The following is a 23,468-nucleotide window of genomic DNA, read 5'->3' on the forward strand; positions in this document are numbered from 1 at the left end:
TGGTAACCGATCGGAGACCCAGCATTACACTGCTGGGACTCCGATTGGAACTGCCCACTGCCACCAATGCAGAGACTGAAGAACATTCCCGGCACCCGACCTCTGACAGGACGCTGTGATCCGCGCGATTAACAGCGTGCAGTCATAGGGGCCGGGATATGGCCGGTGTTCTGCCACTTTTCTATACCCGGACAAAAGAGTATACCCAGAAGTGATGTAGCTGCACCGGAAGTCACGTTGACGCGTTGGAATCAGCTGGAGGAGGGGGTGTTCTGGCAGATTACTATACTTTAGCCGAATGCGCTTGCGCAGCGCGCACACCCCCTCCTCCAGCTGATTCCAACGCGTCCACGTGACTTCCGGTGCAGCTACATCACTTCAGGGTAGCTCCGTGGTCCTATCGCGGTCCGGCGAGATAGGCGATATGCACAAAATCCATATCGTGGCACAAATTTATATCGCCTATATTGCCTATATCGCCCACCCCTAATGTGGCTGCATATTGAAAATGCTGAATCTGCACACTTCTGTATATCCAATGTAAAACATCTGTAAAACTAATTCTGTAGAACTCTGTGGGTCGATGTTGCATCTTCATGTGTTTCATGTGCCTCCAATTTTATATGGAAGTCATTATATCCTTCCCACAGTGGGGCAGATTTACTTTGCTAAATAAACCACAAAACTATATATCAGATAAGGGGCTTAGCCAAAAGTGGCATATCTTGATATACGCCACTTTGCGGCAGAATTTTGGCACAAAAAACTGCCATACAGTGTGAGTTATTGTGATTTAAGGCTGTATTAATAAATCTGCCCAGTGTTTTTTTTTTTATGCTTTTATGCTGCAAAACGCCAGAACTTTTTCCAACAAACTCCATTCCCATGCTGTGAATGTTTAAATGTGCAGATGCCCTATCTGTTGCGGAAATGCATAGGCTTTAACCGGGGACAATGGATGTACTCAGTGGCACAATAGTATCTGCATGCATGTATAGAAAGCTAGTAATCTCTATGTGATATGTGAACCTCTTTTTTATGTTTTAAAATATATTTATTGAAGTTACAATATAAAGATAATTCAAAATAAGGCAAAAAAAGAAATAAGTAAAAAGAAAATGGGTCACAACATATTAAGTGTACATTTGTGTGTACAAAAAGAAAAGACCGTAGTCTTATATCCATATATACCACTGGTCAGACAAACAGAAAGGCGAATATAAATAATAATATAGCATGTTACACCCACGGCGAGTGGCTACAAGGTAATACAGTATCAAAATCAGTGGAATAGGAGGATAGACAGGGCTCCCAAAGTTTCTCAAAGGCGGCTAATATATCGGTGCGGATGGCACTAAGTCTTTCATATTATAGTATCCTATTAGTTCTATCTAGGACTGCTTGAAAATAGAGAGTATTAGAACACCATTTAAAAGCTATATGAATTCTGGCGGCCAAGAGTATGCATTGCGATAGCTTAAATTTAGCAAATGTCAACCAGGAGAATATATAGAATGTAGTCTGGCTAGAACCATATTGGTTCTATGAAGAACCTTGATTGATGTTTCCACTAGGGTGGTTTGCCAACTGCCTTTAGTCAAAGTTTGGGAGCTCTGGCACCATCTAGTAGCTGAATAAACAAGATCCAGGTCCTCCTCCCATGCCTTCATATACAGTAACTTAGCCCCATCTAGGACTGCATTAAGTGTCCCATAAATCCTAGATAAAAGACCCCACTTATATAAGGAGTAAATTACAGAATGTTCAAAGGGCTTTTATTCAAAAGTGGCATTAGGTGGCTGTAAGGAGCGTAAAAAAGAAAAATTCTGGTTAGCGCTGAACAGCTCCCCTGCAGGAAGGTCATGTTTCTCTTAAAAGTCAGCAAAAAAGAGATGAGTTTACCTTGGGAAAGGAAGCTGTGTAATGTACATAACTTACAGGAAGTCCACCAAGCCATGAAACTCTTTTAATCATATGTGATGGAAGTGAGCTGTGTTTATTTCTTGCCTATTAAGAAGGCCTTTGGGTACATCCACACAGGATGGATACTCTGCAAATTTGTCTTTGTAGAATTTCATGCAGCAAATCCACAGCATTTTACAGCACCAGCAGAGTGGAGATGACATCTCATCCACGCATTGAGCTAAAAAAAAAAAATCTGTGTAAGTTTACCTGTGGTGCAGATTTTAAATCTTCAGCATGTCAATTTAGGCCTCAGGTCAGCGGGGAACTAACTATCCTTAGGAAGAGAGCACCTTAATCAGTGTGAGGAGACCTATAGGCCATACATGCTCCTCTGGAATTCTGGGAGGGAAAGGTTGCAAATGAGCTCTTAACATGCTCTGCCTCTAAGAGGCAGAGCTTGTTAAGAGCTAATTTGCATCCCTTCCCTCCCAGAATTCCAGAGGAGCATGTATGGCCTATAAGGCTGGTTTTACACGGGCGTTGCGGGAAAAGGTGCGGGTGCGTTGCGGGAACATGCGTGATTCACAGAAGTTCGGGCTTGGGATCGGTGTTCTGTAGATTGTATTATTTCCCCTTATAACATGGTTATAAGGGAAAATAATAGCATTCTGAATACAGAATGCTAAGTAAAAAAGGGCTGGAGGGGTTAAGAAAAAATAAAATAAAAATTAACTCACCTTAATCCGCTTGTTCGCGCAGCCGGCATCTCTTTTGTCTTTAACTGTGATCAATAGGACCTTTGATGATGTCACTGCGTTCATCACATGATCCATCACCATGGTGATGGATCATGTGTTGAGCGTAGTGATGTCATCAAAGGTCCTATTGCTCACAGTTAAAGACAGAAGAGATGCCGGCTGCGCGAACAAGCGGATTAAGGTGAGTTAAATTTTTATTTTTTTAACCCCTCCTGCCCTATTTTACTTAGCATTCTGTATTCAGAATGCTATTATTTTCCCTTATAACCATGTTATAAGGGGAAATAATAATAATCGGGTCCCCATCCCGATCGTCACCTAGCAACCGAGCGTGAAAATCGCACCGCATCCGCACTTGCTTGCGGATGCTTGTGATTTTCACGCAACCCCATTCACTTCTATGGGGCCTGCGTTGCGTGAAAAACGCAAAATATAGAACATGCTTCAATTTTCACGCAACGCACAAGTGATGCGTGAAAATCACTGCTCGTGTGCACAGCCCCATAGAAATGAATGGGTCATGATTCAGTGCGGGTGCAATGCGTTCAACTCACGCACCGCATCCGCGCGGAATACTCGCCCGTGTGAAAGGGGCCTGAGTCTACTCACACTGATTAAGGTGCTCTCTCCCTAAGGAGAGTTAGTTCCCCCCTGACCCGGACACAGGCCTCTCACCCAGTTAACCAGTACTCTCTGCTCTGCACTGATGAGGGGCAATCACCATGAAACAGCTGTCTGCAGATGAGGTGCTGGCTTATTTAATATCCAAGTCATGTCTCAAGGCTTATTTTAAGAGCTGAACATTGACTTATAGGATAGCTGCCTTACATCTGGTGGCATTAGAGGCAGAGCTTGTTAAGAGCTCATTTGCATCCCTTCCCAATTTAGGCCTCATGCACACGATTGTGTGTATTCTGCACAACATGGATCTGTGTGCATCTCGCAATTTCCACAGGCCCATTGTCAAAATATCTATTCTTTACGCAAAATGGACGAGAATAGGAGATGTTCTATTTTTTTTTTGCGGGATGGACATGCGGACATACAGATGCATTTTTTGTAGGCCCATTTTAAAAGAATAGGCCCACATCCAGTCCGCAGAAGATGCGGAAAAAAATTCAGTTGCGTGCATGAGGCATTCTGCTGTAGATATTCACTACAGATTTCACCCTTTGCAATGCATAGGGTGAAATCCATGGTAAATATGTACCAAAATCTGCAAGCCTTCACCAAAATTTTGCATTACTGTTTATATGCTTATATTCACAGATAGTTATCATTTGCTAATGTTACAATCTTACTGTTATTACAGGTAAAAAGTTATTGGCTGGGGCCTGATTATCTGCAAGAAGGTCCGGAGGGAAATGATATTCGCAGAACTAATGTGCCTGATATACGGGTTGGATATCGATATGAGACACTGTGTGAAGAGCTGATGCTGATCACACAAGCTCTGCAAAGCGAAGAGCTGGAGACCATCCCTGAAGAAATGCTGTGCATGGGCAGTAGACCGGACAGCCATTTCAAAGGAGAATTCACTGGAATCTTAGGAGAGGAGAAAAAGAAACCCTAATAAGATCAAGGAGACTGGAGGGGGCGCATTAGACATGTAGATGGCAACGCATAGGGTTCACCAAATGAAAGAACTGTAAATTTAAATTGTGTGAAGACTTTATCAATGTGAGAATGCTGTAGCACAGAAAGCATGACTGCTGATATCTCTTGAATGCACACTAGCGTTTTTCTTTTCCGGCATAGAGTTCCGTCCTAGGGGCTCAATACCGGAAAAAAACTGATCTGTTTTATCCTAATGCATTCTGAATGGAGAGCAATCCGTTCAGGATGCATTGGTTCAGTCCCTCTTACGTTTTTTGGCCGGAGAAAATACCGCAGCATGCTGTATTTTTCTCTCCGGCCAAAAATCCTGAACACTTGCCGGAATTGCCGCATTGACGGATTTGTTCTTCAGCTCCGCGCATGCGCAGACCTTTAAATCTGTGAAAAAATAAATACCGGATCCGTTTTTCCAGATGACACCGGAGAGACGGATCCTGTATTTCAATGCATTTGTCAGACGGATCCGTCTGACAAATGCCATCCGTTTGCGTCGGGATTGCTGGATCCGGCAGGCAGTTCCGGTGACGGAACTGCCTGCCGGAATCCTCTGCTGCAAGTGTGAAAGAACCCTTACATGAAGTGAACTTCAACATGAAAAAAGCCGTAAAAAATCACAAAAAGTAAGAAAAAAACTAAAAAAGTTGGATCATTCCTAGATAGGAATGTATGTCTACTGTATATGATGAGTTATATTGATGAGTCATGACATCAAATGTATGATTTAAGATTAGATTTCTGACATAGGAATCTAGTGACAGAACACTGAAATCCATGATTGTGAGAGAGAGAGGGAAAAATAGGTTTCCATAAGGGGCCCAGCGAGGTATTTGCTGAGCTCTATGAAGTGTGGAACATAAGGCATGAAGATCTCATGCACGGAAGAATTTAAAAGTGTATACATAATACTAGATCACATAGAATTGCCGTAGGCATTTTATATACTGTGTGTCCACAATTTTCAATGACGGTATGGCCACTTTATACTAAAGGTATATTTTTCTTACAGATGAGAGCGCATGCTGAAAGTTGAATAGATAGCGAGCTAAGAAAATTGTGTGTAATGTATGTGAGCAGGCAAGGGAAGGTTATCTGTGCAAGAGTCCAGTGCTGTTTTTTTTCTTTTCCTATACTTTGTTTGCCTGAACCCAGTGAGAAGCATATACATTAGTATGGAAGTGACTGATAAGAAATAAACTGTGTCTCATGTTGAAGGGCATTTGTCAGCAGATTTGTAACTGTGAAACTGGCTGACCTGTTACATGTGCACTTGGCAGCTGAAGGCATCTGTGTTGGTCCCATATTCATATGTGCTGCATTGCTGGGAAAAAGGATGTTTTCATATATGCAAATGAGCCTCTAGGAGCAATGGGGGCATTGCCGTTACACCTAGAGGCTCCGCTCTCTCTGCAACTGCCACATCCTCTGCACTTTGACAGAGCCAGGCAGTGAAAAAATTATCACACCTGGCCCTGTCAATCAAAGTGGAGAGGGCACGACAGTTGCAGAGAGAGCAGATCCTCTAGGTCAGGCATGCTCAACCTGCGGCACTCCTGCTGTTGCAAAACTACAACTCCCAGCATTCCCGGACAGCGAGCAGCTATCAGCCTACAGGGAGTTGTAGTTTTTGCGGCTCGGGTGCGGACTTATTACCTTCAATGGGGCCGCATCCGTTGCTCCATTCCGAGGCCCGCAAAAAAAATATAGCATGTCCTATTCTTGTCCGTTTTGCGGACAAGAATAGGCTTGTCTTCAATGGGCCTTCCGTTCTGCAAATTGCGGAAGGCACACGAGCGGCTTCTGTTTTTTGCGGATCCGCGGTCGTGTGCATGAGGCCTAACACAGATACTTTCAGCTGCAAGGTGCACATGCAACAGGTCAGCCAGTTTCATAGTACAAATCTGCTGACAGATGCCCATTGTTTCATATGCCATCTTGTAGCTTTGGTTCCATTAAGTCAGAAAAACACACCAGCATTTTTGAGTAAAGCTAGAATAGCCTGTTAACATATCTACTGCTTTGATGAGAGCTTTCTGTATTTTACTATTAGAGTTGACATTTTGGGACCAATATCAAAAGATTATCTGATGCTAATGATTGGAGAATATAGTAAAATCTGACTCAGATGATCATAACTTGTGACAGTGTAAGCATTTGTGGTTGTGTTACTGTATTACTGTACCTCCCGCATGCTCAGGCACTAACTTTGCCCATTGTTATCACCTATTACACTTCAGCATTTCTCGTCCAAATGCTAACATGTTTAATTAGATAAATTATGGAATATGCATGAAAATAAAGAATATTTCAGTCAGTCCCTGCATCATCGTTGTGTGTATTTATTGCTTTATATATCCTAGCATAAAGATGTTTTTACATTATACTTTGTAAAATTGGAAAGTTATCAGGACCACAAATATGCCTGTGTTAACTAGGTCATAATGATGTTTTTTTCTAATTGAAAAACGTTTTTTGTAATCAGTCATCATCAACCAACATACATTGTACTGCAACGCAGCGCAGGCCGAGAAGCTAACTTACATCATACCACGTGCTAGACCAACATTTCTAGTAAATCAGGATAAACAAACTCTGATAACAAAGCAATACAGACAAGTAATAAGGGAGGGGGGTGGTAAAGAGGAGGTAGGGAGGGGAAACCATGTGCATGAAGCTTTATTCAGAGACCGACACAAAAATGGAAGAGGGGGGAGGAGAGAGGAATTAATCCTTTTCTTCATCAACCTCTGGTCTGTCCAAAATGGAATAGTCTCCGAGCAGGCTGTGGATCAGCTTGCTACAGTCCAGGACGGACATAGTCTCCCTCTTCAAAACGAGGCGATTCTTGGCTAGCCAAATAGCACCCTTAAAACAATTCATAAGTTGCCAGGCCTACTGGATTGCCCCAACAGTAAGTATCCCAGGACAATGTCCATGGAGCACTGAAGTATGTGCTAGGCTGTTCCAAGGCATCCAACAGACCCTGTGCAAAGGGTCACTTCCAAAATCCATAATTAATCCTAAATTATGTCTAAGGCCTGTTTAAAAGATCAAACATTGACGTGTAGAATAGCTACCTTACATCTGGTGACATTAGAGGCTCAGCTTTCTTTTCTTCTTGGAAAGAGAGTTCATTTGCATACATTTTACTCAAAGATGCATTTCATGTTCTAGAAGACTCCTTACCGCTATTAAGTGCTTTCCATAAGGAGAGTACTGTACATCCTGGATCCTGACCAGGTTAAGCCAGTTCTCTTGTCGTTGCACTGATGATGGAGCAATCACCCCAGAGCAGCTGTCTGCAGATAGGCTACTGCCTCATCTACAGTATAAGCCTAAGTTACGTCTCAAGGCCTGTTTAACAGGTCGAACACTGATTTATAGCATAGCTACTTACACTTTGTAGCACTGGAAGATAAGCTTTCTTTTTGGAAAGACAGCTAAGGCTACTTTCACACTAGTGTTTCTGTTTTCCGGTATTGAGATCCATCATAGTATCAATGGGGACAAAAAATAACTGAACAGAATGCTCTAAAAAGCATTCTGTTCTGTTTGGTTGCGTCCCCATACCAGAGAGCAAATTGCAGCATGCTGCTGTTTTCTCTCCATCCATCAGGACCTACAATGCAAGTCAATGGGGACAGATCCGTTTAACTCTGACACAATAGAAAACAGATTCATCTCCCATTGACTATCAATGGAGTTCATGACGGATCCGTCTTGGCTATGTTAAAGATAATACAACCGGATCCGTTCATAATGGGTGCAGATGGTTGTATTATCAGTAACGGAAGCGTTTTTGCTAAGCCCTGCAGGATTCAGCAAAAATGCTAGTGTGAAAGTAGCCTAAGGCCTCATACACACGACCGTTGTGTGCATCCGTGGCCATTGTTCCGTTTTCCGTGATTTTCTGCAGACCCATTGACTTTCAATGGGTCAGTTGAAAACTCGGAAAATGCACCGTTGTTCATCCGCGGCCGTGATCCGTGTTTCCTGTCCGTCTGTGAGGAATATGGATTAATATTTACTGTCAGCCATGTCCTCACACCCCCATGTGCTGACAGATAGCGGAGGTAGTGAACTCCACAGGAGGGCCCTGCTTCAAAGCCCCAGGCCTCTTGGCATGTTCAGTGTACATGCAAAATTAGTTTCCACCCCCACCCCAGGGGGTCCAGGCTTCAAGGAGAAGGTCACACCTCACTTCCACCAGGTTGGAGCGAACTGAATCCTGCAGGAAAAACCCCAGCGGGGGGTATCTGCCCTTGCCCAGGATCAATGAGACCTCCCAGACATGTTGGCACCTACCTTTCATAAGGAATTATGAACCGCCTGGCCATCGCAGGCGCAAACCGGATACATATTTGTGTCTCGGTGGCCACAAGGTACGTTCCCATGGTCTTTGTTTAATGAGACGAGGTCAGGGTAGAGAGATATCCAGATCTCCCCATAGAAACCACATAACGGTACCAGGTTTGGGCTCTACTTGTAGCCGGAACCCAGGCAGGTCCATGGGTCCCAGAACTATCTCCCTATGACCCTCTGGTCTGGAGCTATGAACCCTAAAGGGTTTTGTGGGTCATTTGCTGCCAGCCCAGAAGAGGGGGAGTGGACCCCTCCCTGAGGCCGGGAGGGGAGGGGCCGGCTACAGGTTAAAAGTCTGGTGCCAGCAAGTAGGCGTGTCTTTCTCTGAAGAGGGGTCACATCCTACACATGTGTTTAGAGGGACCTAGGAAATAGCTGAGTTCACGGCCCTTCATGTGGACACCAGCAAAGAACATCTCACAAATAAAAGGAACGTTCATTTTATCCGGTAACTGACTTACACTGCTTAACCCTGTTGTAACCCTGTAATCTGTAACCTCAGACCACTGTATATATTGTCTGTGTATATTGTGTTATATCTAGTGTGCCCATACGGCGATTATTGTGCTATCTTGTATCTCGATCACGAATCCCCACGTCCGTGTTTTGGCCTAGTTATAAGCTACCGCGGGTTGGTTTCTGACCCTATATAATCCCGTTAGCGGACCGGGCTTATATCAAACGAGAAACTGGTGGCAGATACCCGAGCTGAGGGAGCGCTGTTTTCACTGCGGCAGTGACCAGGCTCTCTCAGCTTGTTGCCTCTCTGTGCCCGCGTGGACAGGAGGTGGGTGTGTAAACTATACCAGCCTGACCTTACGTGCTCCTCTGGAGGGCGTAACTTCACGTTTTTGGTAAACCCTGTGATCATACCAGGTCTCGTGAGCTCGACGTGGTTGATGTCAGCGGGCACGAGGGGTGGTATTCATCACATATTGGTGGCAGCAAAGTGGGATCGAGATACTAGTGTGTGTGAGTGTGAGACCCATACTCCCAGACACTAAAGACGACCAGCAGTAGCTATTGCCGCTGGAGTCTTAAGATCAGCTCAACACTAGACAGTGAGTGCAGATACAATAAGGTGTGTGGGCATCAGGTTGCATGACGGCCAGTATCACAAGGAGCAAAGCTAGGGAGATGGCCGATGCTTTGAATGGTGGCGGAGAGGAGGTGGAAGGCGAGGGGTAGCACAGCCAAAGCTCCCCAAGGAGCCAGTCGCCAGAGGTGAGGTCCGCGGTGGGCCTCACTCCACCTGCCCATCCCCCCAGCCAAGCTAACTCAGCTGCTCTCCTACAAGCTACCATGGACCATCTCCAGGCTGGAGACCAGGCAGCAGCTGAGCTCCTCCTGGCCGCTGCAGAGCGTCGCGAGCAAGCACAGGCCGAGCGTGAGCACCAGCTACAAATGCTCAAGCTGAAGCTTCAATTCCAGCAGCCCTCCCCAGCCCAATGTGAGTCTCCAGAGGTCCGGATTCCCAAACTGCGGGTGGAGGACTTTCCCCTACTGGACAAAGATGGGGACCTGGACACTTTTTTGTTGGCATTTGAGACAGCCTGCCATCAATACCAGCTGCCAGAGGGCCAGTGGGTCAGATTCCTCACGCCACGGCTCAGGGGAAAAGCCCTTGAAATCTTCGGGTACCTGCCCAGCGAGACCATCCTGAGCTATGAGGACATCAAGCAGGCTCTGGTCAGGCAGTATAACTTAACCCCTGAGTCGTACCGGAAAAGGCTCAGGAATTTGCAGCGGGGTTCTACCCAGAGCTGGGCCGATCACATGCGGGCCTTGCTGAGAGCGGTCGACCAATGGACCACCGGGTTGGAGCTCTCCACCGTCCAGCAGCTGAAGGAGCTCATCGCCACAGAACAGTTCTTGTGGAACTGCCCAGAGGATCTCCAGCAGTACCTCCGTGACCGGAAGCCAAAGGGGGCCTCCGCAACAGCAGCCCTGGCCGATGAATACACCAACAACAGGACTTTAGAGGCCCGGAAACCGGTCGGCTGGAGAGGGGGTAAGACGCACGCTGCACCTGCTACCCCTGCCCCTAGGCCCAAGTGGGCACCGGCCCCTGCTGCACTTTCCACGTCGGTGGGGGAACCCCGTCTGTGTCACCTGTGTAAGCAGCCAGGACACTTCAAAGCCATGTGTCCCCAGCGCCCGAGGGATCCGTCCCAGTCATCAACCCGGAAACCGTCCACTGTGTTGTGTGGGGGTGGGGGTGGTGGGAGGTCCCTTGACAATGTTCAACCGGTCACCGTGGGCCAGGCCGTGGCCATGGGACTTAGAGACACCGGCGCTGAAATGACACTGGTACGGCCTGAACTGGTGGCCCCCCATGATTTACTGCCCAGGAGATCCCTCATTGTCTCCGGGATTGGAGGAGTAGAACCGGCGCTGCCCGTCGCCAAGGTCTATTTGGACTGGGGCGCCGGTCGAAGGAGTAAGGGAGGTGGGGGTATCTGCAAATATCCCCGCCAGTGTTTTGCTGGGGACAGACCTGGGGCGGCTTGTGTCTAAGTATGTGGCCGCTGACCCCCCGATGTCCGATTCCCCAGAATGTGATGTACCTGTAATGCCCCCCCCTGATGATACTGTGAATGTACCTACCATGCCTGTTTTTGGGGATGTGGGGGTGGGGGATGTAATGAGTGCCTCTCCCCTTAGTGGGGAGGGGGTCATTCCTGCCAGCTGGGCTGAAACCCCAGGCTGTGGCCAGCAATCCTGCTGGACCCTGTTGTCCTCCAGTGTGGTGACTGAGGGGACAAGCAGGGGGCAGACAGCTGCGGGGGGGGGGGGGGGGATGCAAATGAGGTCAGGGCTGTCCCAGGAGAAGTAGGGCTGCCAGGTGAAGCCTCAGTGCAGGGTTCCTCCCCCACTGGGATGTCAGAGGGCCAGGTTAGTCCGTCTGGACTGGCGACTTGGTCGGGAGCCAAGGGAAAGCAGGCACTACCAGCAGTGGCAGCTGCCATAGCTGCTGTCACGCGCAGTGGGAGTGCTGGGGCCCTAGGGGCCCCTCAGGGGTCTGATGGCTTTCCCCCTTCCGACCAAGTGGCTGCCGAGTCAGAGGGAGGCCAGGAGACAGGTCCCGGGGACGTGGCAGTCTCGTCTATTCTGGCCACGTCCAGTCAGGAGTTTCAGGCAGCGTTAGCGGCTGACGCCAGCCTGAACGCTCTCAAGGAGCAAGCGGAACAGCCCCCTTCGGACTCGGACCTTGAGCAGATGGTCTGGGACCAAGGACGGCTGTACCGGGTCACGGTCCAGCCGGGCTCACGGGAGGCGTGGCCTAGGGACCGACAGCTAGTGGTACCCTATCAGTTCAGGACGGAGTTGTTGCAGGTTGCGCATGAGATCCCGATGGCTGGACACCTAGGGATCGCTAAGACAAGGGCCAGATTAGCCCAGCATTTCTACTGGCCAAAGATGGGGGCTGATGTGGTTGTGTCACAACCAGACAGTTGAGAATCTCTGACAGGAGCTTTCCAGATCCTCCTCCTTGAGTTTCTTTGTTTTGGTTAAGTTCCTTATCTCGTTAGTCTATCTCAGCTGTCATGCAGTTGGACTGATTGCTTCCCTTTAAGTTCCTCCCCATGATGCATTAGGTTGCGGCTTATACAACTTCCTGGAGTGTGTGTGCTTGCTGTTTCTATTTCCCAGTCCTCTGCAAGATAAGTGCTGTTCCTTTATTTGTGATTTTCTGTCTGCTGGATTTTCAGGTGACCCTGACTCCCTCCGTGTCTAGTGTAGGGAGCCGGTGGTCGTGTCCCCTCACTATTGTAGGGTCTTCAGGTATTAGATAGCCGAGGTACGTGGATATGCGCTCATCCACCTTTGGGGTGTTCGCATAGGCTGAGCAATTAGGGAGAGTGGCAGGTCTCATGTAGGGTTCTCCCTTTTGTTCCTTAGTTGTGGATCCAGTGAGTCATTATTGTATTGCATTGTCTTGTTTCCTGTACACCATCCGTGACAGGTTGCCTACTGCTGTTCATGTGACACCTGCCAGCAGGTGGGGAAGGCGGGGCGGCTCCCCAAAGTCCCACTGGTAACGCTGCCCATAATTGAAGAGCCTTTCAGAGTGGGCTTTCCCCAGGAAATGCTCACCGACCGGGGGACCCAGTTCATGTCGCAATTGATGGAGTCCCTCTGTAGGCAAACACAGGTGCAACATCTGGTGACCAGCCCGTACCACCCACAGACAAACGGCCTGTGTGAACGATTTAATGGCACCTTAAAGCAGATGCTTATGATGTTGGTCGACTCCCACGGGCGTGACTGGGAGAGGTACCTCCCACATCTACTGTTTGCCTACCGAGAGGTCCCACAGGCCTCCACGGGGTTCTCCCCCTTCGAGCTCCGGTACGGGCGACGTGTGCGGGGGCCCCTGGCTCTGGTGAAAGAGGCCTGGGAGGGAGAGGTAGCCACCCCTGGAGTGTCGGTCGTCGAGTATGTCATGCGCTTCCGGAACAAGATGCAGGCCTTGTCGCAGCTGGTGCACGATAATATGGAGCGGGCCCAGGCCGACCAGAAGCGATGGTATGACCAGAATGCTTGTGAGAGGACCTACCAGGTGGGTCAGAAGGTATGGGTCCTGGTCCCCGTACCTCAGGACAAGCTTCAGGCGGCCTGGGAAGGCCCGTACCTCGTGCATCAGCGCCTCAATGCCGTGACGTACCTGGTCACCCTGGACCACGCCCGAGGAAGGCAGAAGGCCTTCCACGTGAATATGATGAAGGCTCATCATGAGAGGGAGGCATGTGCCCTCCCTGTCTGCAACCTCCCCGAAGAGGGGGAGGAGGAAACCCTCCTGGACATGCTCGCCCAGGTGAGTTGTTTAGCAACAAGCCCGGAAGGACGGAGTTGGCCGTCTATCACGTGGACACTAGGGATCACCCCCCAATCCGACGTTCAGCATATCGGGTTTCCTTGGAGGTGCAGCAACACATGCGCCAGGAGATTGACGAGATGCTGAAGCTGGGGGTCATCCAGGCATCCAACAGCACTTGGGCCTCGCCTGTGGTATTCGTCCCAAAGAAGGACCGGACCACCCCGTTCTGCGTGGACTACAGGGGACTCAACACTTTCTCGGTCACCGATGCGTACCCTATGCCACGCATCGATGACCTGCTCGATCAGTTGGCCGGGGCCCGGTACCTGACCATCATGGATCTGAGCAGGGGGTACTGGCAGATTCCCCTGACCCAGGAGGCGCGGGAACGCTCTGCCTTTATCACTCCCTTTGGATTGTACGAATCCACAGTGATGCCGTTCGGCATGAAGAATGCCCCTGCCACTTTTCAGCTGATGGTCAACACGCTGCTTAAGGGACTTGAAGAGTACACGGCCACGTACCTGGATGACATTGCCGTCTTCAGTCCCACCTAGGAGGATCACCTACAGCACCTGACGCAGGTGCTGGGGCGGATCCACCAGGCAGGCATGACCATCAAGCCGGAAAAGTGCCAGCTGGGCATGAGCGAGGTACACTACCTGGGGCACCGGGTAGGCGGGGGGACCCTTAAGCCAGAGCCTGGGAAAGTGGATGCTATCGCATCCTGGCCCACCCCCAGGACCAAGAAACAGGTGATGTCCTTCCTGGGCACCGCCGGGTACTATAGGAGGTTCGTCCCCCACTATCGTAGCCTGGCGAAGCCCTTGACGGACCTCACCAAGAAGAAGCTGCCCTCCGCAGTCGATTGGACGAACGACTGCAAGACGGCCTTCCGAGCACTGAAGGCCGCCCTCTCGAGCTTCCCTGTACTACAGGCGGCCGACTTCACGCTGCCGTTTATAGGGCAGACCGACGCCAGCGATTTTGGCCTCGGTGCCGTACTCAGCCAGGTTGACACTACGGGCCAGGAACACCCCGTTCTGTACCTGAGTCGGAAGCTCCTGCCGAGAGAGGTGGCGTACTCCACAATGGAGAAGGAGTGCCTGGCAATTGTCTGGGCCCTGCAACGGTTGCAGCCGTATTTATACGGGCGCCGCTTTACGGTGGAGACTGACCACAACCCCCTCAGCTGGTTAAACACCGTATCCGGGACGAATGGGAGGCTGCTACGCTGGAGCCTAGCTCTCCAGCAGTATCACTTGACCATTCGCCACAAAAGGGGCCATGACCACGGGAACGCCGATGGGCTATCCCGACAAGGAGAGGGTGCGGATGGGCGCACGGGGGAACACAGGAATGTGCTGCCGCCTGGCACCCTCTAAAAGGGGGAGGTGTGAGGAATATGGATTAATATTTACTGTCAGCCATGTCCTCACACCCCCATGTGCTGACAGATAGCGGAGGTAGTGAACTCCACAGGAGGGCCCTGCTTCAAAGCCCCAGGCCTCTTGGCATGTTCAGTGTACATGCAAAATTAGTTTCCACCCCCCCCCCCCCCCCCGGGGGTCCAGGCTTCAAGGAGAAGGTCACACCTCACTTCCACCAGGTTGGAGCCAACTGAATCCTGCAGGAAAAACCCCAGCGGGGGGTATCTGCCCTTGCCCAGGATCAATGAGACCTCCCAGACATGTTGGCACCTACCTTTCATAAGGAATTATGAACTACCTGGCCATCGCAGGCGCAAACCGGATACATATTTGTGTCCCGGTGGCCACGAGGTACGTTCCCATGGTCTTTGTTTAATGAGACGAGGTCAGGGTAGAGAGATATCCAGATCTCCCCATAGAAACCACATAACAGTACCAGGTTTGGGCTCTACTTGTAGCCGGAACCCAGGCAGGTCCATGGGTCCCAGAACCATCTCCCTATGACCCTCTGGTCTGGAGCTATGAACCCTAAAGGGTTTTGTGGGTCATTTGCTGCAAGCCCAGAAGAGGGGGAGTGGACCCCTCCCTGAGGCAGGGAGGGGAGGGGCCGGCTACAGGTTAAAAGTCTGGTGCCAGCAAGTAGGCGCGTCTTTCTCTGAAGAGGGGTCACATCCTACACATGTGTTTAGAGGGACCCAGTAAATAGCTGAGTTCACGGCCCTTCATGTGGACACCAGCAAAGAACATCTCACAACTAAAAAGAACGTTCATCTTATCCGGTAACTGACTTACACTGCTTAACCCTGTTGTAACCCTATAACCTGTAATCTGTAACCTCAGACCACTGTATATATTGTCTGTGTATATTGTGTTATATCTAGTGTGCCCATACGGCGATTAAATCTATATTTTAATATTGTGCTATCTTGTATCTCGATCACGAATCCCCACGTCCGTGTTTTGGCCTAGTTATAAGCTACCGCGGGTTGGTTTCTGACCCTATATAATCCCGTTAGCGGACCGGGCTTATATCAAACGAGAAACTGTTGGCAGATACCCGAGCTGAGGGAGCGCTGTTTTCACTGCGGCAGTGACCAGGCTCTCTCAGCTTGTTGCCTCTCTGTGCCCGCGTGGACAGGAGGTGGGTGTGTAAACTATACCAGCCTGACCTTACGTGCTCCTCTGGAGGGCGTAACTTCACGTTTTTGGTAAACCCTGTGATCATACCAGGTCTCATGAGCTCGACGTGGTTGACGTCAGTGGGCACAAGGGGTGGTATTCATCACACCTGTCCGTCAAAAAAATATGAACTGTCCTATTTTTTTGACGGACCCATTCAAGTCAATGGGTCCGTGAAAAAACACGGATGCACACAAGATTGGCATCCGCATCCGTGGCCGTAGGCTACTTTCACACAGACGGATCACAGATCCGTCTGCATAAAAGCTTTTTCAGAGCTGTTTTCACTTCGTGAAATCCGACAGTATATTCTAACACAGAGGCGTTCCCATGGTGATGGGGACGCTTCAAGTTAGAATATACTAAGAACTTTGTACATGACTGCTGCCTGGCAGCACCCGATCTCTTACAGGGGGCTGTGATCCGCACAATTAACCCCTCAGGTGCTGCACCCACCTGAGAGGTTAATTGTGCGTATCATAGCCGCCTGTAAGAGATCAGGTGCTGCCAGGCAGGAGGGGCACCCCCCCCCTCCCTCCCCAGTATTATATTCATTGGTGGCCAGTGCGGCCTACCCTATCCCCCCCTCCCTAATTAAAATCACTCCCCCCATCATTGGTGGCCAGTGCGGCCTCCCCCCCCTCCCTAATTAGAATCAACCCCCCCCAGAGTTTAATCGCTGGGGCTCCGATCGGTAACCATGGCAACCAGGACGCTACTGCAGTCCTGGTTGCCATGGTTACTTAGCAATTTTTAGAAGCATTATACTTACCTGCGATGTCTGTGACCGGCTGGGCGCTCCTCCTACTGGTAAGTGACAGGTCTGTGCTATAGGCAATGCGCCGCACAGACCTTTCACTTACCAGTAGGAGGAGCGCCCAGCCGGTCACAGACAGCGAAGGTAAGTATAATGCTTCTAAAATTGCTAAGTAACCATGGCAACCAGGACTGCAGTAGCGTCCTGGTTGCCATGGTTACCGATCGGAGGCCCAGCGATTAAACTGGGACTCCGATCTTAACTCTCCGCTGCCACCAATGATGGTGGAAGGTGATTTTAATTAGGGGGGGGGGGAGAAGCCGCACTGGCCACCAATGATGGGGGGGTGATTTTAATTAGGGGGGAGAGGGGAGGCTGCACTGGCCACCAATGATGGGGGGTGATTTTAATTAGGGGGGTGGGGAGAGGGTAGACCGCACTGGCCACCAATGAATATAATACTGGGGAGGGAGGGAGGGGGGCTGCACTGGCCACCAATGAGTTAAATACAGGGGAGGGAGGGGCCTGCACTGGTCACCAATGAGTTAAATACAGGGGAGGGATGGGGGCCGCACTGGCCACCAATGAGTTAAATACAGGGGAGGGGGGTCTGCCCCCTCCTGCCTGGCAGCACCTGATCTCTTACAGGGGGCTATGATACGCACAATTAACCCCTCAGGTGCGGCACCTGAGGGGTTAATTGTGCTGATCATAGCCCCCTGTAAGAGATCGGGTGCTGCCAGGCAGCAGGGGGCAGTCATGTACACATTCTTAGTATATTCTAACTTGAAGCATCCCCATCACTATGGGAACGCCTCTGTGTTAGAATATACTGTCGGATCTGAGTTTTGACGATCTAACTCAAATCCGATGGTATATTCTAACAGAGGCGTTCCCATGGTGATGGGCACGCTTCAAGTTAAAATATACCATCGGATTGGAGAAAACTCCGATCCTATGGTATATTAACTCCTGACTTTACATTGAAAGTCAATGGCGGACGGATCCGTTTGCAATTGCACCATATTGTGTCAACGTCAAACGGATCCATCCCCATTGACTTGCATTGTAAGTCAGGACGGATCCGTTTGGCTCCGCACGGCCAGGCGGACACCAAAACGATTTTTTTTTTTCATGTCCGTGGATCCTCCAAAAATCAAGGAAGACCCACGGAAGAAAAAACGGATCACGGAAAAACGGAACCCGTTTTTGCGGACCGCCAAAAAAACCGGTCGTGTGCATGAGGCCTAAATTGCATACTTTTTTCCCCAGATGAGCATTGCATGGCTTATAAGACTCCTTATGCTTACTAGTGAATGGCCAAGCAGGCCTGTTGAGCTGGACAGGAAGTGGAGACCAGTGGGAAATGATCCAACATCTGCGGGACATCAGTGAGCATGAGTATGGTTTATTTTTTATTTTTTTTACCCTTTGTGGTCCATTTTGTAAAAAAAAAAAAAATTCCCCATGGAAAACCCCTTTAACCCCTTCTCGACTGCCTACTGTAAATTTACCGCTGGCGTTAGGTATTTAAATGTGGCATTGCTCGCAAGTCCAGAGGGCGCCATAGCTGCTGGGTGCTTGCTGTTTTTAACAGCAGACACGCTGGTCGCAGACACTAAACCCTTCAGATGCCATGGTCAAATGGGACCACAGCATCTGAAAGCCAAAAACCCAGAAGTGCAGTGCTTCCGGGCTGTAACAGCTTCCCCTAGTGGTGATCAGGGAGCTGTCTAACAGAAAGAAAAAAAAAATTAAAAATATAAAAGAAAAAATTTTTAATCCCCCCCTTCGCCAAAATAAAGATAGACCACAAAATAAACATTGTAGGCATCACCGTGTGCGAAAACTTACTTACTATAAAAATATTTATCCCATATGACGAATGGCGTCATTAATAAAAACATCAGAATGGCCGATTCTACTTTGTTTGTCACTTCACCTCCCTAAAACAATGAACAAAAAGTGATACACACTCCAAAATAGTCTCAATAAAAACTACAGATCTTCCTACAAAAAAATAAGCCCTCACACAGCTCTGTAGACATAAATATGGTGGTCTTAAGATGGCGATGCAAAGAAAAAAATAAAATAAAAAACGGTCGTGTGCATGAGGCCTAAATTGCATACTTTTTTCCCCAGATGAGCATTGCATGGCTTATAAGACTCCTTATGCTTACTAGTGAATGGCCAAGCAGGCCTGTTGAGCTGGACAGGAAGTGGAGACCAGTGGGAAATGATCCAACATCTGCGGGACATCAGTGAGCATGAGTATGGTTTATTTTTTATTTTTTTTACCCTTTGTGGTCCATTTTGTAAAAAAAAAAAAAATTCCCCATGGAAAACCCCTTTAACCCCTTCTCGACTGCCTACTGTAAATTTACCGCTGGCGTTAGGTATTTAAATGTGGCATTGCTCGCAAGTCCAGAGGGCGCCATAGCTGCTGGGTGCTTGCTGTTTTTAACAGCAGACACGCTGGTCGCAGACACTAAACCCTTCAGATGCCATGGTCAAATGGGACCACAGCATCTGAAAGCCAAAAACCCAGAAGTGCAGTGCTTCCGGGCTGTAACAGCTTCCCCTAGTGGTGATCAGGGAGCTGTCTAACAGAAAGAAAAAAAAATTTAAAAATATAAAAGAAAAAATTTTTAATCCCCCCCTTCGCCAAAATAAAGATAGACCACAAAATAAACATTGTAGGCATCACCGTGTGCGAAAACTTACTTACTATAAAAATATTTATCCCATATGACGAATGGCGTCATTAATAAAAACATCAGAATGGCCGATTCTACTTTGTTTGTCACTTCACCTCCCTAAAACAATGAACAAAAAGTGATACACACTCCAAAATAGTCTCAATAAAAACTACAGATCTTCCTACAAAAAAATAAGCCCTCACACAGCTCTGTAGACATAAATATGGTGGTCTTAAGATGGCGATGCAAAGAAAAAAATAAAAAAAAAAACGGTCGTGTGCATGAGGCCTAAATTGCATACTTTTTTCCCCAGATGAGCATTGCATGGCTTATAAGACTCCTTATGCTTACTAGTGAATGGCCAAGCAGGCCTGTTGAGCTGGACAGGAAGTGGAGACCAGTGGGAAATGATCCAACATCTGCGGGACATCAGTGAGCATGAGTATGGTTTATTTTTTATTTTTTTTACCCTTTGTGGTCCATTTTGTAAAAAAAAAAAAAATTCCCCATGGAAAACCCCTTTAACCCCTTCTCGACTGCCTACTGTAAATTTACCGCTGGCGTTAGGTATTTAAATGTGGCATTGCTCGCAAGTCCAGAGGGCGCCATAGCTGCTGGGTGCTTGCTGTTTTTAACAGCAGACACGCTGGTCGCAGACACTAAACCCTTCAGATGCCATGGTCAAATGGGACCACAGCATCTGAAAGCCAAAAACCCAGAAGTGCAGTGCTTCTGGGCTGTAACAGCTTCCCCTAGTGGTGATCAGGGAGCTGTCTAACAGAAAGAAAAAAAAAATTAAAAATATAAAAGAAAAAATTTTTAATCCCCCCCTTCGCCAAAATAAAGATAGACCACAAAATAAACATTGTAGGCATCACCGTGTGCGAAAACTTACTTACTATAAAAATATTTATCCCATATGACGAATGGCGTCATTAATAAAAACATCAGAATGGCCGATTCTACTTTGTTTGTCACTTCACCTCCCTAAAACAATGAACAAAAAGTGATACACACTCCAAAATAGTCTCAATAAAAACTACAGATCTTCCTACAAAAAAATAAGCCCTCACACAGCTCTGTAGACATAAATATGGTGGTCTTAAGATGGCGATGCAAAGAAAAAAATAAAAAAAACTCCAAAGTTTTTCTTTTTTTCCAGTATTAAAACGCAAGAAAAATTATATAAATGTGGTATCGTTGAAATCATACAGACCCGGAGAATGAACATAGCATCAGAATCTTTTTCTAAATTCAAGCCATATGACATTTTTTCAAGCTTCCCATTACATTGTATGCAACCATAATTGGTGCCATTAAAAAGTGCAACTGTCACCGCCACTTCTGTGAGAAGGTCTGACAGACGTCCTTCTCTACCTCTTGCATGATGTTCTTTGTTTTGGTTTCACTTTCTCATCTCATTTTCTTCTCCCAGGTGTCAACTATTTTAGACTAATCCTCTTTCCTTTATATTCCCTCCCATATTGCCTCACTTTGCGGTTTATACTACTTCCTGGATTGAAGTGTTCACTGCTGGAGTCTTCTGCTGCTGCTTGTTCAGATAAGTCCTTTCATGTATTGTGTTTCCTTACTGGCTTGATTCTAGGTGACCCTGACTCCCTCCGTATGAAGTGCAGGGAGCCGGTGGTCGTGTCCCCTCACTATTATAGGGTTTTCAGGTGTCACAAAGTCTTAGGTACAGGGGCATACAATCGTCTACCTTTGAGACCCTTGTATGTGCTTAGCAGTCAGGGTGAGCTCTTAGGGTTTTATAGGGGTCACCTATATGCTCCTTATTTTGGGATCAAGCCAGTCGGATGTTTATTTATAACTTCCAGCTATCTGCAACTTCATCCGTGACAACAACTTGTCCTGCAAAAATCAAGCCCTTATACAGCTATGTAAATGGAAAAATAAAAAAGTTATGGCCCTGGGAAGGCAGGTAATAAAAGAATGAAAAAAAAAGGAAAATGACCCGGTGCTGAGGGGGCTAAAGTAAGATAAATAAACATACCTGAGAAAAAATAGTTTGCAGACCTCAACAAAATGCATGGTAGAAAGAATTATTTTTGGGCAAGACTAATACCACTGTCCTTTATAAGCCAAAAGGGATATTCCAGGTTTTTACAATTGATGGCCTATGCTCAGAATAGGCTGTAAATATCTGATCTGCTGGGGTACCAGACCCTACCAATCAGCTGTTATGCAGTAGATCCACTGTGTAGTGGACAGGGTTGGCTATTGCAGCACTGCTCCCGCTGAAGCGAATGAGAACACTGCTGTAGTAACCAGCTGTATCCATGACACAATGGACGGAGCTATGTAATTTCAGCGCTGACTTCAAATGCTGGAGCTACTGCAAAACAGCTGATCAGCAGAGATGTGGAGTGTTGGGCCCCTTCCGATAAAATATTGATGGCTTTTCCTGAGGGTAGGCTATAAATAGTAAAATCTTGGAATACCCCTTTAAGGCTCCATTCACATGTCCGTGGTGTGTTGCGGACCCGCAAATTGCGGATCCGCAACACACCCGCCTGGCACCCCTATAGAAATGCCTATTCTTGTCCCACATATAAATCACACAACCCAAACTTAATCTATTGTGGCAACATTGAACTCAATGTTCAATCCATAAGGTTGGAGTGACTTCAAATTGTGTATCCATTTGAGTTATTTTTTCCTCAAAATCTTATTCTTGTCCCCATCTTATTCTACCCCATCTATTGCACGAAAACGTAATTGATTTATGGAATGTCCACATTCAATAAAGTGCTTTGCTACAGGTTTGTCAATCATCCCTTTCCTTATTGTGCTCTTATGCTTATTGATCCGCTCTCTTAATTCCATTGTCGTCTCACCAACATATATAAAACTGCATGGGCACTAGGGCTGTCGAATATAATCGATGCAGCGATGCATCGCGATTCCACCCCCGGCGATTCTGCATCGATGCGGTTGCTTTAAATAATCGATGCATGTTGATGACGTCAGCGTCGCGTCCGCCGTGCAGAGCCGAGTCAGAAAAAAAAGTTTTTTGGCGCCTTCTTTCCCGCCTCCCGCTGACGTGACGACAGTGACACCCCCCTCCCCCTGTGTCGCACGCGTGAGTCGACTCGTGAGGAGGACTGGAGAGGAGACGGACGTGCATGCAGCAGCACTGAGCACAGCGGACCCGTCCTCGTACCCCCAAGAGCGCTCAGAACTTTCTCCTCGGTCGGCTAACTGTGCTGTGCACAAAAGAAAAAAAACAGGCTGTCTTGCGGGGGGACAGAGGAGGAGGAGACCGCAGGACTGGAGTGAAGGAGACGAGTGAGACCCGAGCTAGGCCGCAGCCACCGCCTGACAGTGCCACACACTCAGACACAGTGAGCAGCAGTGGCAGGCAGCACATGCCACATGGGAGCACAAACTGGCTGTCTGAGAGCCGAGGAGACCTTACCTGGCTCACAAGACTGGAGTGGGCTCACTGGGCTGGAGAGTGACCCGAGCTAGGCCGCAATCGCCAGTGCCACACAGACAACAGCAGCACGCAGTGACTGCAGCAGCACACCAAGCCACCAGAGGAAGGCAAATCCTTGAAAGAATAAATTGAAACTTAAAACCTGGAGTAAATCTTTATTGGATCACACGAGCCAAAAAAAAAAAAAAAAAAACACACCTACCTGACCTCATGTTGTCTGTGGCTGTGCCACATTGCCCGCTTGTCTGTCTGACCTGCTGTGGCCTGCCCTTTACCAATCATTATCCAGTGTCATGTGTGTGTTTTCTTTTCTTTTTGGTATTCTGTGGTGACTGTTTGTGATCCCATAAAGATTTGTCCAAGGTTTTCAGATTCAGTTGCCAATTTTTTCGGTCAAGGATTTTCCAGCTTTCTCTAATGGTGGCGTGGCTTGGCTTCAGTTGGTGTATGCGACTATGCGTGGTAGAGTGCAGGTAAAATTT

General features: G+C 48.1%; 1 protein-coding gene across 4 annotated transcripts in view; it reads left to right on the plus strand.

Moving 5' to 3' along the window:
* Positions 1-4,512, plus strand: part of AMPD2 (adenosine monophosphate deaminase 2) — a 274,354-nt gene extending 269,842 nt beyond the window's left edge. For all 4 annotated transcript variants that reach the window (XM_040424078.1, XM_040424077.1, XM_040424080.1 and 1 more), the window contains exon 18: positions 3,976-4,512. In XM_040424078.1, the coding sequence (XP_040280012.1) occupies positions 3,976-4,236 (261 nt within the window). In that variant the 3' untranslated portion in view covers positions 4,237-4,512. The remainder of the gene's footprint in view (positions 1-3,975) is intronic.
* The last annotated feature ends 18,956 nt before the right edge of the window (positions 4,513-23,468 follow it).

This window comes from Bufo bufo, chromosome 3 (assembly GCF_905171765.1).
Source record: "Bufo bufo chromosome 3, aBufBuf1.1, whole genome shotgun sequence".
NCBI classification, from domain to species: domain Eukaryota; kingdom Metazoa; phylum Chordata; class Amphibia; order Anura; family Bufonidae; genus Bufo; species Bufo bufo.